At 32.3% G+C, this 17,335-nt stretch overlaps 1 protein-coding gene across 4 annotated transcripts in view; it reads right to left on the minus strand.

The window, feature by feature from the left end:
• Positions 1-2,525: 2,525 nt before the first annotated feature.
• LOC124354571 (voltage-dependent calcium channel subunit alpha-2/delta-3) overlaps positions 2,526-17,335 on the minus strand; it is a 97,034-nt gene continuing 82,224 nt past the window's right edge. For all 4 annotated transcript variants that reach the window (XM_046805128.1, XM_046805129.1, XM_046805126.1 and 1 more), the window contains 5 exons: positions 16,984-17,250; positions 15,925-16,042; positions 15,369-15,600; positions 11,337-11,550; positions 2,526-9,481 (listed from right to left, as the gene is read on the minus strand). In XM_046805128.1, the coding sequence (XP_046661084.1) occupies positions 9,368-9,481; positions 11,337-11,550; positions 15,369-15,600; positions 15,925-16,042; positions 16,984-17,250 (945 nt within the window). In that variant the 3' untranslated portion in view covers positions 2,526-9,367. The remainder of the gene's footprint in view (positions 9,482-11,336; positions 11,551-15,368; positions 15,601-15,924; positions 16,043-16,983; positions 17,251-17,335) is intronic.

Consider the following 17,335-nt stretch of genomic DNA (forward strand, 5'->3'; position numbering starts at 1 on the left):
TTGGTATAAGTTCCCGCTTTCCAAAATAAGGGATAAAATCATATATGTAGCCGTTTGAACAATCAGATAACACAAATACTTTCATTCCAAATTTGGTTGGTTTTTGAGGATTGTAAACCCGAAAGCTTACTGTACCTTTGAACGAGATGGTGCTCTCGTCCACAGCGACTGCACTACTCGGAGTGTAAAATAATTTTACACATCTTGCTCATATGATCAATTAGAGGTTGTATGAGGAAGCCTATTGGTTTGACACCACCTCGATCGTGATTAAAGTGAATTTGCCAAAAAAATGTTGAGAAATTCGTTTTTGGAAAAGATATCACTACAAAAAACTTCATATGCGATTCCCATTTAGTACTAAAGTATTCTTCAATGGAGGTCATTGGAATCAGGCCCATATTTATGATTACGCCTAAGAAAGCTTTCAAATCACATGCTGTTATGTTCATTCCATCTTTTCAGTCTTGAGTTAGGTGAATATTTGTGCTGATTTTTTTGTTTGCATTTAGATTAGTTTCAAATACAATATAATCAATTATTTCGTCGTTGAAAAATAAATCAAAATATTCAATTGGTTTTGAATCGGAATCAAAAGAAATAGGCAAGTTAGCTCCATGATTTACACTGTAAATTGGTATTGAATGGCTAGGACCTGTATCATAGTTAGTTACCTCAGTCCATGGAAGATTTCTTGTAGGCCTATTTGAGGTATGATGCTTGAGTGTCATCTTCAGAGTCAGATTCACTTTCACTCAAATTATGCAAAATAATGTCCTGTTGCTCAACATCCTCGACTTCGTCAACTACACTTGAAAACGTGGCGTTCATAACCCAAGAACGAAATCGTCAAAGTCCGGATCGTCTGCGTTAGCCATAATTATGGCAATAATATATTCACAAGTTACGTCAAAAATAATAAATAATAGTTATTACTATAGTAATAGTTTTAATAGTTCACAAGCACTAAACGTAATATAAACTAATATAACTTTAAAAACGTAAACTGTCAGTGAGCAGGAACACTAAAGATAGAACTTCACGGAATGGCGGCGCTTCACAGAATGGCGGCGAGTGTACTCGCTTTGGGCGTTTCGAGAAGTACCGGAAACAAACATGAATATAAAGAAACAGCTGTTACTGATCGATACTCCTCAACGTTCAGTTTGGCACGTTGGCTATTTGCACTAGCCAGCAAAAGTGACTTTCTCTGCCATCTAGCGGCCAATTCTACAACTATTAAACTATCTAATGTTGTAAAAATATAGTTTCGCGATATAACTCGCTATGGGCGCTGGACGGAACTTTTATCCATGCGAATTAACTCGCTTATGGCGTGCAAAGGGTTAATACTTTTATTTTTTACACACACTTTTGTGATGAGTCTGAAGAAGATATCCTTGATATCGAAAAGCCTCACAAAAAAATAAAAGTATTAAATATTGGTTTTATGTTTTAATGTAAGTAAGTTATCAGTAACCAATATAAGCTCCATCTACAACAGGTTTGCCTGTCTCCACTGATTCTAGAAAAGGCTTAACCAAAGATGAATGAATATTTAGATTGATGTTTAAAATAACAACATATAGAACATGATGAGTAACATAACATACAGAAATAGCCTCAATGTGAATATTGAGTCCTTTGATCGATATTAAGTCAGAATATTTCGGTGCAAGCAAAGAATCGCTTATGTATCAACTAATCAATGTATTTTCATATGCTTTCAAAATGTCCAAGTTTTGACATGATTATAGTTTAAAAGAGACTCATATTGTATAAACTAAGTTTTATTTAGAAACGGAACCAATGTTGCCCTAGTTTAAGGTTATTACATAAGCAAGTTCTAGATACAACAAATCTCATTTAAGTTAAATTATTCATATGTGCTTTTTGGTTTTTTTTATTTGTTATGCTATATTAAATATGGAAATTCAATTTAATAAATTTGAAAACAAACACTCCAATAATATACTTTTTATTTTTGTTAAGCCTTATGTGTTCAAGGAACACACCATCAGATGCATATAACTGAATAAAAGTTTTTACAATAATGTGGATGTTTGGAACTTGTTTTCAAATTTATTAGGAATTCCAATGAGAAAAGATCTTCTAGAATGTATTGAAAATCAACTTATTATTATTTTCAGGCTCATAAATTTGGACTTTTCTGATGCTATACTTAATGAAAGGAGTAACTAAATTGTAATCCATAATTTATTTCAATTTGTACTTAAAACTTTTCACTGTGTTTTGTTAGATATTGTTCCAGACGAAAGGAACTGAAGCTCTAGTAAATATATAATTGTTAGAATACATATTTCCAGTATCACAAGGAGCAAACTGGACCACTCTGCTTGAAATTAATCTCTGCAAATATATATAAGAAATATGATGTCATTATCATCTGTACTAACACTCCTAAGTCAATTTTTGTGATAAGACAAGATGAGCACTGTCAGTTGTGATGTAAAATAGTTGAAGGAAATGGTAAGAATGTATATTTAAAAATAAATAAAAACTCATTTGAGAGAAAGGCACAACCAATATTTTTATTTATGAAACATAAAAACAAATATACAGAATGTGTATAATACAATGCAAACAATTTACAAAGCTTGACGATCGATCATATTTCAAGAGGCAGTCTTAAGATATTAATATTTTACATGGAAGGTAACACTCTTAATTTTAAAACACTAAATAAAACATTAAAACACAACAATGGTAGAATAACTCTTGTAAACACAATGATACTGATGGTTAGACCACTCAAGTAGGTAATTATCTTAAGCACCAAGTATGTGATTTTGGTTATATTAACTATTTATATTTAATTATTTTAAACAATTTACTAGTAATTAAAGCGTACAAAAAACTAAACATTGCAGTTCAATTGCATTTAACTGGTCAATCTATGTCCTACTCAACATAAAATGGGTAACATTATATTGAAAATATATTTAATTTGAAATGACAAAATCTATGAGCTATAATTTTTTATTTTAGCAAAATATTTTTCATGCAATAAATAAAATATATCCTACATAATTCTTACAGAGTATGCTGTACTTTAGAATTGAAGTTGATATCAAATACATTATGCTCATTACCTACAGGTAATAACAAGAATAATGAATAAAATAATCAACACAGGAATGTTTGACATTTTTTATAAGAATGATTTATTGGAATGATACCACTAGGTAGCACTTGTAGCCAAAGGTTTTACAAACATACATTTTAAAAGAAGTAGTTATTCCGTTATATAACAATTGCAACTTTTTGTAATTGTAAATAAGTTAAATGTTAACTGAACCTAATACGTACTGTGAGTTTGCTAGGGTTGCTTGAGTCAGTTATCTGGTTAGTAGTGATTATTAGACTGAAGTGAAGGGGGTAACCTTGTGGTTTTGGGAGATTGTAGTATATGAAAATAAAATGAATGTACAGTCGCACCTCATTAATTTAAGTTTGACTACACATGGAATGTTGTATTTCTCCTAAACTTACATGACCTCAATGTGTTATTTACCCCTGTAATATGAGGGAAAATTCTCAATATCAGAAATTTAATTAAATTTTTGGGGAAGTTGAGACAATTAGGTAAATAATGAGGATTTAAGTTACAGAACATAAACAAATGGATAGCAGAATAACTTGACTCGTGTTGTTAACTTACAAATATCTTATCTGCTCCCTTAACTTTACCAGAGAATAGACCTCATGTCCATATGAAAATTGTATGGCAGAAATTAGTGCATAGCACTTCTTAGTAATAGCACTTCTGTGTGGTGAATTTTAGATAGCTCTAAAGTGCTAAATCTGTTGCTTAGAGGTCAGTTTTGAAATGTAACCAGGGCTCGTTTTTTATTTCTTTCACAAATCAGCAACACTTTTTATTACTTACTCTCAGCAACAAAACAATTTAGTGATTGTTTTTTGTTTCAATTAGTGAGGTTTTTCCAGTGGCTATAACTTGTGCAAAACAATTATGAGCAAACAATTAATAGACATTTAAAAACGAGCAGTAAAAGAAAGTAACATGGTGCAGCACAGCTCAATACTGCCCACTTTTCTTTTAGTAACTTTAAAAGCCAATGACGAAGTACATAGTTTAGCTGAGAAAACATCTAAGAGAATAAAGAAGAGTTACAAGAATTAACTTGATATTTATTTGTTGAATGTTTTTGTTATATTTTTATGTGAATTGTGTTTCATTTGTTTTATCACATTTATTATGGTTACATATATTATAAATACTAAACAATTTTGTAATACAGACAAATGCTTTAAATTTAGTTAACCTTCCATCTGGCACTCATTTGCTTCTTGTCGGGAGGTTATTCCTAAAGGTAGTGTAAGAGTATTGTGAAAAAGAGGTATAATATTATACACCACAGATTTAGAAAAGAAACAAAGATACTGTTTGGCCAAAAAGATTTATTTAATAATTTTTATATTGGTTGTTTATTTCTACAAATTTCCGAACCGGGAATTTTTGAACAACTTCACTTTGCAAATGGAGTTTAATGTATTAAAACAATGTAAAACCCCATAAATATGCCATTTATAACCCAAATTGTTAAATGTTTGTAAATATTTTAAACCACACAACTTTAAATCACCTTCTCCTGATTGAATTACTGTGATGTGCTTCTGACACTACTGGTCCATAATTGATTTGGTTTCTCTGTCACGAGAGAACACTTCCATATTTTTATTGTATATTAAAACAGCAATTGCAAAACTTTTAATTTTGAAAAAATAAACCTTTAGTTAGCCATTAGGAAGTAAATTTGGTATACTATTGAAAATAGCACATTTTGCACAAGTATTATAATAATCATAAAAAAACCCACAATTAAAAATGTATTAGGCCAATACAACTAATAATTATTTTTCTTATAAAAAAAAACCGAGGGTTGGTGGATTTCAGATAAAATAATTTCTTGTCTAAAATAAAAGTTCAAGAAATTGAATTCAAGGGGTACAATAACAAAATATTTAAAGATGGTTCAATAACTAATTAACAACTGAATTTTAGCACACCACTAAAGATTTTAAAAATTATTATAAAGCCTAGCAGTAATCTAATAGTCGTGACTCTTCTTCATACAAATTTAACAATAGCAGCATGTTTTACATCAAAATTGACTGAACTACAAATGATATTACAACCAACTTGTAGTTAGAAACCTATGCAATTGTATTACTCGACCTACATTAGATGACACTCACAACCTGGAGAAACTAGGCTTCTTTAACATTACTAGGACTTGAACGTTGGCATACTCTACTTAGTTTACATCTAACATTTCAGTTATAAAGACACTTATTGTTACCAAACTCTATTCAAGTGCCTGATAGCACCATTTACCACAATGCTGAATGATGATATTACTCTGTAATAATGTAAAAATTACCACGATACAAGCCCACTCAATGGATAACCAAAGGTGTAAACACTTTATTGTAATGACATGACAAACATGTCATTCATAAATGTGACTGATATTTTTATAGTTATAACGAAGGATAAACCGTGAACCAAGTCAAAAATGTTCTACCACACTTAAACCCAAACATTATATCAAAAATTTGTACATCAAGTTTACTGATGTTGCACTGCATTAATTAAATCATACAATAACTCCAATTTTATTGTTCCGCGAAAGATGTGATTGAAAGAGTGGCGACTGTACAATGCACGTTTTTATTATTTCTGTAATTTAGGAAAATAATAAGATGTAAAGTATATATATCTGAGTAAGAAATATATTTTTTAATAATACTTTTCTTAAAATAATTGTTGTCAGAATATAAAATCCGCCAATATTCTAAATGGGTTCCACAGTTTACCAAAATACCTTCAATTAATCAACTACATTAAACATATACAGTGTATCCCACAAAGAGGTTTATATATTTAAGATTTCTTGACATGTTTATTTACTGTTTGATCATTTTGAAACTTTACTCAGATACTACGAATCAGAATATAAAGAATGGTGTATAAAATTTACAACTCCTTTACATGAGTTTGCAGAAATGGAATGGTGGTCCAAAAATGTTAAATTAAGTGTATATATTGTTTTATTTTATTCAAAAAATAAACAGGTATCGTTACAAAATGTAATTTCATAAAAAATTTTTAAAACTAAATACCAATGAAAATTTGATAGTAAACCAAATTATTGAAACTGAAACCCATCCTTAGCAACACATTGTATACATGTAATAGATACATACATACTTGAAATTCATAAGATCTAAATAAGTTGTCATTACCAGTAGTTATGTACGATTGAATGATGTACCTATTTTATCATGAAATTACTTCTATTTGCAAAGTACCAATTTATAGACCATTTCATACTTAAAAATTAAACCATGTACACATTACTTATTAGTAACAATTTGTAACACACATAAGCCTTAATCAAAACTGACCAAAAAATTCAAATAGTAAAAATAAGTTAACAAACATAAACATAACAAATAATCAACAAACCTTAAAAAGAGGATAACAATTTTACTGAAATAACAGTACAATAAATATCCTAATGCACAACAAGAACACAAATAATAGGAATGTTAAACATAAAAAAGAAGTATGATACAGGCACACTTAAAAATGTATTAATGTAGTAATATAGATTTAAGACCATCCAATAGTGAATTTTATTTGTAAACCTAGAACTGTGAAGGCCATATTTGAGCTATTGTTAGACTGCTTAATTAAATACAAGAGTTGTTAATGAGATGGCATAATAATATTGGTTCCAATAAATTTATGAAACGTTAAATTACATATTTCAATATATTTTATGTCTCTAAATTCAATGTAGTGAACATTTTTCAAAACATAATTTGAAATTAGTGCACCAAGCAAGTGGAAGGGAAACAATATGTCATTTTCAACCACTCCAACAAAGACAAGCAGGTCGTGGAAACAGGTTTGCTGGGATCCAAACAATGAAGAATATATTCTGTCTGTCAGTGTAACTGCCAACTCAAGTAGTGAAGCAGTTTGTTGACAATTATCATTTTCCCACACCTCTCCCAATTGGACTTTGAAACATATAAACTATAGATAGCTGAGAAAGGGTCTGAACATTTTTATTATACAGTTATTTACTTCAAGAAAGCTACACCAATTTGTACATATGAAGGGTTATTTGGTGCTACAGAGTGGCAACCCTTACCCAATTAAAGTGAAGTGACTTTGTGACTCAATCCCTCCTTTTTACAGCCACTTTTATACGTATAACAACCAAGTTTTTGCACTTTTATTAATTGTCAAAAATTCAATTTTTACTCTATTGAAAAATAAGATACGGCTGGCTTATTGTTATCAATAAAATTATAAAAATGTTTCCTGTCTCAAACTTTCTTATAACTATTGTTTTCTATCCCTGTAAAGGTTGAATGAAAAATAGAATTTTGATTAAACATTTTTTAAATTCTAATTTTTTATTACAAAACTTATTTCACACTAAAATTATTGAAATTATAATAATATATAATAAAAGTAAGTAGCCTTATGAGAAAAACAACATACAGCATTATATACATCATGCAGCTTTCATTCTTTTTATAAATGTTTTCTTAACGTACAAGAAATAGCAAATTCACTTTTAATTTGCAGCATGGGCACAGTTCTAGGGTTAACATTTTTTTTAAATTAAGTTTTATTGTAATTTTTGCAGGTAATTTATTGTACAAACAAGCTATTTATGATGTAGCTGAATTTTATGTTCTCCAGTCTGCTGAAAGGGATGTGTCTAGTAAGTTAAAATTCCATGTATTTATTAAATGTATCACATTTCAATATTAATAGTATTTTTTCCTTATAAATAAATAATACTAAATTAAATATATATATATATATATATATATATATATATATATATATATATATATATATATATATAATTTAATAACAATTAATATTTCATACTTAATAAACAAGGATTTGCAATGTGAAATGTATTCTGCTTTATTGTAATAACATAATAATAATAATAATAACTATAATAACAAGTATGATTAAGAGGTTTTTGTCTACAAGAACTTAGCCAATTTTCCAAATCTTCTTCAGAAAATTATTATACTATAGAATATAAAAGCAAAGTATCAATTTCTGATATAATGAAATGGCACAAACTCAACCAGTATTAGTAATAAAAATATTATTCTAGAAAGCCTTTTAGGTAGTTATTTAAGTTGAGAGCCCAAGACCACACACATTCTTACATCATGGACAGAATCAATCTGGTATTGATTCTAAACTGAAAATGACAGTTTCAGTCTTATTTTTATTTAATTAAAATTGATTATCAGGTATCCAGATAAGCATATGAAAGGTTAAGGTTACATAATCCCTTGTCAAATTTATGTCAAACCCAGTTGACAGAAGATCTGTGTAAGGTTTAACAAAATCAAAACTTGCATAGTCGACAATTAACACATCAAAAAACCTTTCACGACTCTATGCTTTACTTTTTTTATCACTTGCTATAGTGAAGTTAAACACAAACTGAGACTGGAATGAATATTGCATTTCTACTTATTTTGATTCTGGTTAAACTACATTTATATATGTTTAGGATTATTTTTTCGTAATAAATATATTAAACCAATATAGTATAATGTACTGTTGTTAATTTGTAACAAATAACCAAAGAATTTTACAATTTTTTTACCATATTGAGCTTTTTATAGAGAGACCATTTAAAAAACAATGGTTCGGCTTTATCACAAAAATGATTCATAACCATCAAGCGAATATTATTAAATACAAGCAATTACAAAAAAGTTTGCTGTAAAAATCTCAAACTGTGCCTGCATAATTACTCCTCATGCATACTAAATTTATTCAAATTTCTAGCTTGTAAGTAAACTAATTATCACCCTTCTATAAAAATTGAATGCACTTACAATAATAATAAATGTATTCATGTAATTGGAACGGTTACAGTTAATTACAAAGATACGTAAATGTGGTTTCCAGACATTTACATAAGAATCTACATTGTAGTTTTCTTAATTATTCTACATCAATAAATTTCACATACATATGACGAAATGTAAAATTAATGACACAAGGAAAGTTTTACAGAGTTTGTGAGTACAACAGCATGAGCATTGTTAATTATGCGATCAAGCAATTTATATGGAACAGTTAATAATTATTCGAGATTAATTGGTTTATAAAAGATTTTAATAACTTGTTTTCCATTTCAGTGCTGTCAGGATCAAATATATCTGGCAGGCAACTCATTGAGGTGGCGTTACATCTATGATTGGTGAAAGTTTTACTTCATATCACAGTCACAGTTTTAATTAGGAATTTGCATTAGTATTAACTTGCCTTGCAGAACAAAGATATCATATACACCATCACCAGGCATGTTAGTTCCAAGGCGTAACTTAGTATCAACTTGTTGGCACTGCCACATAGTTTGATGTCTTCTTCCTGAAAAATCACAAACGTTGATGACTTAAAATCAAATTATGTAGTATTTTGAAAACTCCTAACTGTTATCCATTATCTGTGTTTTAAATATGCCGCTAATCCAGATACTTATTAACACTAAGAATGGTTATAGATTTTTTTTTTTTTTCGGACTTATAAGGTATTTGGAGGCAGAGAAACTCCAGATGGATTGTTACTTGTGTATCTATTGGAAAAACAGGAAAGCGTGAAAAAGTGAAGTAGACAATTGATATATATATTAAACAATATATAAGATATCGTTAAAATAATATAATAATAATAACATAAAATAAAATGTAGACAATAGTTTTGAAATGATAAACAGTAAAATAAAACATAGTTCAGAAGAAAATTTGGAACACTGAGAAGATTTACTTTAGCTGCATCGAGGGTTTTTGATAAAAAATATACATAATGGGGAATTTAATAGAGTGACTGATAGTCTAAGCATCCTTGAACAATATAGGGTCTAGAGATGTTAGCAACGACGAGAATCTATACAGTTTGTCAGTTTGTCTATCAAAAAATATTAGGAAAATAACTGCCTCCCAAATAAAGTACTACATTCAACATTTAAACACCTAAATTTCAATCTAAATTCAGATTGACCACAACCTGTACAGAAGTGTTAACTTGACTAGCTGTACAATTAATGTAAAGGAAAAGATCTAGAAAAGTACAGCTCGTATATGTTGTTAGACTATTCCAGAATCTCCATTCTATTAACTACTATAATCAGATTAGTAAAATTAAGTATTATGATTGTATCTGTTAATTAATGATGGATTCATACCTGACAGACTGAGTAAGTCACCAAATCAGGGAGTGAGACATGAATGTCACTCTAATACCAGTGTGAAGTCCTTCAGAGCAACTACTCATATTGTTTAACTTGTACGCCTATGATTTTCTCAACTGTGTGCTAAAATGCATTCTTCACCAACATGTTGTTGATTGTCACTTGTATTTATCATATGAGATTGAATTGATTAATATCATCAACTTTACTGAGTAACATTCATGAGTGGTCAGCAAACAACAGCCTTAAACTCAATATACCCTACATAATACACCACAAGAAGTCCTCAGCAAAAAAAACTGTACAGGTGGCACTTAATTATCCCCACAAAAGAAACTCTATATATGGTCTTACTTTGTCGGGCTATGTCACTGACACTATCCAAAAATTCACTTAACGATAAGAGAACTGTATAAATTGAATCTGCAAAGTTACAGATCATGCAATCACTGATATTATCAATATTGTATTTTTGCTGTCCTGGGAATTGGTTTAACATCTCTAGAGAGGAAAAAGAAAGGATTCAAAATTTATACAACACTACTGTCAGATTCATGTACCGCTCAATGTGATAAGGATCTGTGTTCCCATTTAGAGATATGCAGCATCAATGGAAATTGTATGCAGGATGAGACATGCTGTATGATCCACAAGGTCCTCAAATTTATGTTCTACAATATCTATGTGAAAGGCTTGTAAGCCAATGAGGCACTGCCCAACCGAGGACCAAACACACACAGTACAGTACAGTAGTACTTATCGAGACCAAAAGCTCCACTTTCTCAAAGTAAGACTGAGAATAGTTTTTTAACAATCTCTTTAAGGATGTGCCAGAATGAAACTAACGTTTAAGTTTTAACAACAACGTAAACACGTTGTGTTATGTCAATAAGCACAAAAGGTGGTATTATTTGCATATTAAAATAAGCTAAATAGGAATTGTATTTTAAAGTTTCTATCTATGTATGTACAAAAAAACACATATAAACAGAGATGTTTTTATTGATTTATGTATCATATCCCTGCATTTCTTACTTTTTCATGTTCCTTGATGCACGAAGGAGGCCTTCTACGAGGCAAGTTGTGCTTGAACTTGATCTTTTGACAATTAAGGCTGGTGCCATTGTAGTTGACCTCACTCGGGATAACATTCAAGGGGGACACAGAGGGGTCAGAGGCCTGGGGACATGTAGCATGGACCACCACCAGAATCATGTCACTGAATGGAATACTCTGCACAACGAATGGTCTGGAAAATTCCATACACTTATTGGAACCACTTGATTACAAATTTGGAGACAAAAGTTACATATATTTACAACACTTTTTGCTTTTTTAGTGGTGTTATTTCTTAACATTATAAAAATAAACAATGCCTAAATATGGTACAATCTTTCTATTCTAGGATTTATGTTCTGCTCCAGATGAAAAGAAAGTTAGTATTTTATATAACAAACATTGAGTAAAAGAAGGTCTGATAAAAAGTAACAAATGCAAAAATAACAAATATATAAATTCATTTTTAAAATGCTGATTGATTTGATCACATGACTAAAATGACCTTACTTCTTTCTTATCGTGTTGATAGAACATGTATTAAACTTTATTAAAGAATAAAATAAAACGTTTTGAATATAAATTTTTTTAACCATTTATTTATATCATACATATTTTATTCTAAAGTAAATTGTATTAGTATTTTTATTTTTAATAACTTACTTGTCATATTGTATGCACATGACTATTGTTTTGTAACACATAACAATGGCAAATGCCTGAAATCCTATTATGCTTTCACACACAAATAAATCCCAATAAATTGAGAACAAGGTAGGAGTATGTAAGATCACATATCACGTAACAGGCTTCACTGAAGTTACAAGCAAAACTTCAAATCTATAGCTCAGTTCATTATCAAGATGTCCTGCAGGTAGGCAGAAATATTGCCAGCCTACTGGGAGAGAGGCTTCAATGAAGTTACAAGGAAAAATTCAAATCTATAGCTCAGTTCATTATCAAGATGTCCTGCAGGTAGACAGAAATATTGCCAGCCTACTGGGAGAGAGGCTTCACTGAAGTTACAAGCAAATCTTCAAATCTATAGCTCAGTTCATTATCAAGATGTCCTGCAGGTAGACAGAAATATTGCCAGCCTACTGGGAGAGAGGCTTCACTGAAGTTACAAGCAAATCTTCAAATCTATAGCTCAGTTCATTATCAAGATGTCCTGCAGGTAGACAGAAATATTGCCAGCCTACTGGGAGAGAGGCTTCACTGAAGTTACAAGCAAATCTTCAAATCTATAGCTCAGTTCATTATCAAGATGTCCTGCAGGTAGACAGAAATATTGCCAGCCTACTGGGAGAGAGGCTTCACTGAAGTTACAAGCAAAACTTCAAATCTATAGCTCAGTTCATTATCAAGATGTCCTGCAGGTAGACAGAAATATTGCCAGCCTACTGGGAGAGAGGCTTCACTGAAGTTACAAGCAAAACTTCAAATCTATAGCTCAGTTCATTATCAAGATGTCCTGCAGGTAGACAGAAATATTGCCAGCCTACTGGGAGAGAGGCTTCACTGAAGTTACAAGCAAATCTTCAAATCTATAGCTCAGTTCATTATCAAGATGTCCTGCAGGTAGACAGAAATATTGCCAGCCTACTGGGAGAGAGGCTTCACTGAAGTTACAAGGAAAAATTCAAATCTATAGCTCAGTTCATTATCAAGATGTCCTGCAGGTAGACAGAAATATTGCCAGCCTACTGGGAGAGAGGCTTCACTGAAGTTACAAGCAAATCTTCAAATCTATAGCTCAGTTCATTATCAAGATGTCCTGCAGGTAGGCAGAAATATTGCCAGCCTACTGGGAGAGAGGCTTCACTGAAGTTACAAGCAAAACTTCAAATCTATAGCTCAGTTCATTATCAAGATGTCCTGCAGGTAGACAGAAATATTGCCAGCCTACTGGGAGAGAGGCTTCACTGAAGTTACAAGCAAATCTTCAAATCTATAGCTCAGTTCATTATCAAGATGTCCTGCAGGTAGGCAGAAATATTGCCAGCCTACTGGGAGAGAGGCTTCACTGAAGTTACAAGCAAAACTTCAAATCTATAGCTCAGTTCATTATCAAGATGTCCTGCAGGTAGACAGAAATATTGCCAGCCTACTGGGAGAGAGGCTTCACTGAAGTTACAAGCAAATCTTCAAATCTATAGCTCAGTTCATTATCAAGATGTCCTGCAGGTAGACAGAAATATTGCCAGCCTACTGGGAGAGAGGCTTCACTGAAGTTACAAGCAAAAACTTCAAATCTATAGCTCAGTTCATTATCAAGATGTCCAGCAGGTAGACAGAAATATTGCCAGCCTACTGGGAGAGAGGCTTCACTGAAGTTACAAGCAAATCTTCAAATCTATAGCTCAGTTCATTATCAAGATGTCCTGCAGGTAGACAGAAATATTGCCAGCCTACTGGGAGAGAGGCTTCACTGAAGTTACAAGGAAAAATTCAAATCTATAGCTCAGTTCATTATCAAGATGTCCTGCAGGTAGACAGAAATATTGCCAGCCTACTGGGAGAGAGGCTTCACTGAAGTTACAAGGAAATCTTCAAATCTATAGCTCAGTTCATTATCAAGATGTCCTGCAGGTAGGCAGAAATATTGCCAGCCTACTGGGAGAGAGGCTTCACTGAAGTTACAAGCAAAACTTCAAATCTATAGCTCAGTTCATTATCAAGATGTCCTGCAGGTAGACAGAAATATTGCCAGCCTACTGGGAGAGAGGCTTCACTGAAGTTACAAGCAAATCTTCAAATCTATAGCTCAGTTCATTATCAAGATGTCCTGCAGGTAGACAGAAATATTGCCAGCCTACTGGGAGAGAGGCTTCACTGAAGTTACAAGCAAATCTTCAAATCTATAGCTCAGTTCATTATCAAGATGTCCTGCAGGTAGACAGAAATATTGCCAGCCTACTGGGAGAGAGGCTTCACTGAAGTTACAAGCAAATCTTCAAATCTATAGCTCAGTTCATTATCAAGATGTCCTGCAGGTAGACAGAAATATTGCCAGCCTACTGGGAGAGAGGCTTCACTGAAGTTACAAGGAAAAATTCAAATCTATAGCTCAGTTCATTATCAAGATGTCCTGCAGGTAGGCAGAAATATTGCCAGCCTACTGGGAGAGAGGCTTCAACCTCACTCAGCCAAATTCCCTGGATAGATATGTACCTAGTGATAGGCAAATCCAGAATTTTCTATCTGATTCTAATTTTGAAATTAGGTTTTCATAAACAAAGTACAATAAGAAGATTGATTAATTTCAGTTTGAGTTATGTATATAGTAGATAAATTTTTTAAAGAATGGAATTTTCAAATAGTTTAAGTAATCCATTTTCTTTATTATGTTGCTGATTGAAAGATTTGTTGAATATTTAGATTTTAATTTAAGGTAGAGAATGTGTAATTTGGATGAATTCGCTGATCTGTTAGCATTATGGCTAATCTATAATTTAGAATGCACTTTACTGGAGATATTCTATTAAAAATGTATCTTATTCAGAACACTTCTGCAATTCACCACCCCTATTATTTATCAAGATTATATATTGTACAAAAATATATCATAGTTGAGGGCCAGGTTGTAAAGATGTTGGCTTTGTTAGCTTCTTAATCTATTTGTATTGTAATAATTGTGAAATCACATGTTGGAATACTGAGTTTTAGCTATAATTGATTGTAAATTATGTGAATTGAATTCAGAGTCATGTCTACAATATTGGAGTCAATTCTTCAGAAGATTAAATTAAAATAGAAGCATAAGGACTCCTAGTTTCCAGCATGTCAACCTAAGCTTATCACACACCCGATTTACTGTTATTAGTACATGCCTATCCTTGTACCTTCTATAAGTTCTAAAAGTTTCCACCCCATAATTAACATCAGATATTCCAAACAGGATTTTTCTACTAATCTAAAGATTTTCACAATCCAAACTGATATGTTTTATAGTCTCTATAGAAAGTTAGATAGTTACTATTGAAAATGTTAATGGTATGACAAACTCACGGGCGACAAGGACCTCCGCCAGAGGGCCCATCTTGCACCCGTCGCTTCCGCTCTGGCTCCAACTGGTACAGATCCACCTCCATGGTGCATGGAGCAGGCAGTGTGCGGTTGATCATGGCCTTGCTGAACACATCCTTAATGTTGCTCTCCCCTGAGGGAATAGTCGTAGTTGGATCTATGTCTTCCCCGTCCTCGTCCTCAGTCTCTGTATTGTAGTCATCTGACACCACCGCTATTGCAAACCAAGACGATTAGTCAGTTCCTTTTGTTTATCAATTTTGGAAACCAACAAAGCATTAGACAGAACATGAACTTTGAAAGAAACTGCACACTAACTTTTGTTCATTATTTACCGTTCATTATGGAAAATCTGTTATGTGTTAGAAAATGTACACCCAATTGATCCCCAATATGAACTACTACTAAAAATCTTAATCAAAGTAGGGAGGATAAGTAATTGATATAATTACTAATACAATAAACTGTGTGATTCTTACATATATTATAGCTGCCTAAAATGTAAAAACTACTTGATTTGGTCACACATGTTACAAACCTTCTTCATTCGGGAAGGAGAAAGCCAAAGTCCCGATCCACTGAAGGTTAAACTCGACGAAGAACCAGACGATGTTGGCAACCATCCAGTTTCCCAACCAGCTCAGATAGTGTAGAGGCTGCATATGAATCAAAATCATGAACTTGATGTTAGAAAACATCAAGACAAGCACACGTGCAAGTAGACGTGTGCTTATTTGATGCCAGTATTAGTATTTTTTAAATCCGTATCTCCACATACTGTCTCACACACATATACACTCAAAAAACTTCAACAAAATTTAACCCAACCAAAATCCACTTTTATGTATACCCAAGGTCTGACTAAAAAGTCAGACTGATTTCCAGCAAGACCTCAAGGAGGATTAAACCTCAAGCTCAAATGTTATACTGCAAAGTCATATCACACATTTCTCCACCCCTGCAAGCCAGCCACCAAACCACTCAGTTGGACTATGGCCTTTGTTTGTATCAGAAGAATATCAGCAATCTGTTAAAAAAATGCCTAGTGTTTTAAAAGAGTAACAATTAATTGTGACATTTTTAATAAAACTTAAGAAGTCAGCAGTGTTTTTGTCAAGTACTTTGAGTGGTTTAAGCAATTTAAAGAGAAACAAGGAGAGGTTGAAGAAAACTCATGTCGATGGCAACTTTTGTCACACAAAAAATGGATAAAATAATTTTAAAAATTGGAGATTTAATCTTTATTACTACTAATAATATTAATAATATTAATCTTGCTCAGTTCTGAGAATAAAAAAGAAAAGGGAATCTGGGTTGTGGAGAAACAAGCCAGTGCACTGGCCAATGCTGTACTGGTCATTGTCATTTTTGGCTGAGCATGGCATCGCTATGTTGGAACGTCCCCTCTATTGAAGAATATTAAAGTTGTGAAGAAGTAAAAGTAAATAATTTTATTGCCCTTATATTTTTAGCCATACCTCGTATTTATAACATTATAAAAGTGAAAAAAATTATAAGAGTTGGAAAACAATACTTAATGATAAATTTATCTGTACTGTACAACATTGTTGTTACAAATTGAGCAGGAGCCACTTACATTCTTGAGACTATTGGAGCGGCTGCTGCCCTGGTTCTCACTGATGAAGCAGACACCCTGATAGTCGTAGATGTGAACTCTGCGGTACACAGCCTCCTCGACCAGCTTCTCCATAACGTAGCCACGCACCTCACCGAAGAAGTAGCCTGTGTGCTCCTTATTCTCAGACAAGATGATGTAGGCATTGCTATCCAATACGTAGCACTCGAAGCTGTCACTACCACATGTCTGTGTGGGCTTGCAGTTGCCACCAATACTTGTGGGGCACTGGCAGGCAGATCAGAGGTTAAATAATAACAATTTAATTTAATCACTTTAGTTTTAAATTCTAGTTAATACTGCTTGAAAAAAC

The sequence above is a fragment of the Homalodisca vitripennis genome, chromosome 2, assembly GCF_021130785.1.
Source record: "Homalodisca vitripennis isolate AUS2020 chromosome 2, UT_GWSS_2.1, whole genome shotgun sequence".
In the NCBI taxonomy this organism is placed as follows: Eukaryota; Metazoa; Arthropoda; class Insecta; order Hemiptera; family Cicadellidae; genus Homalodisca; species Homalodisca vitripennis.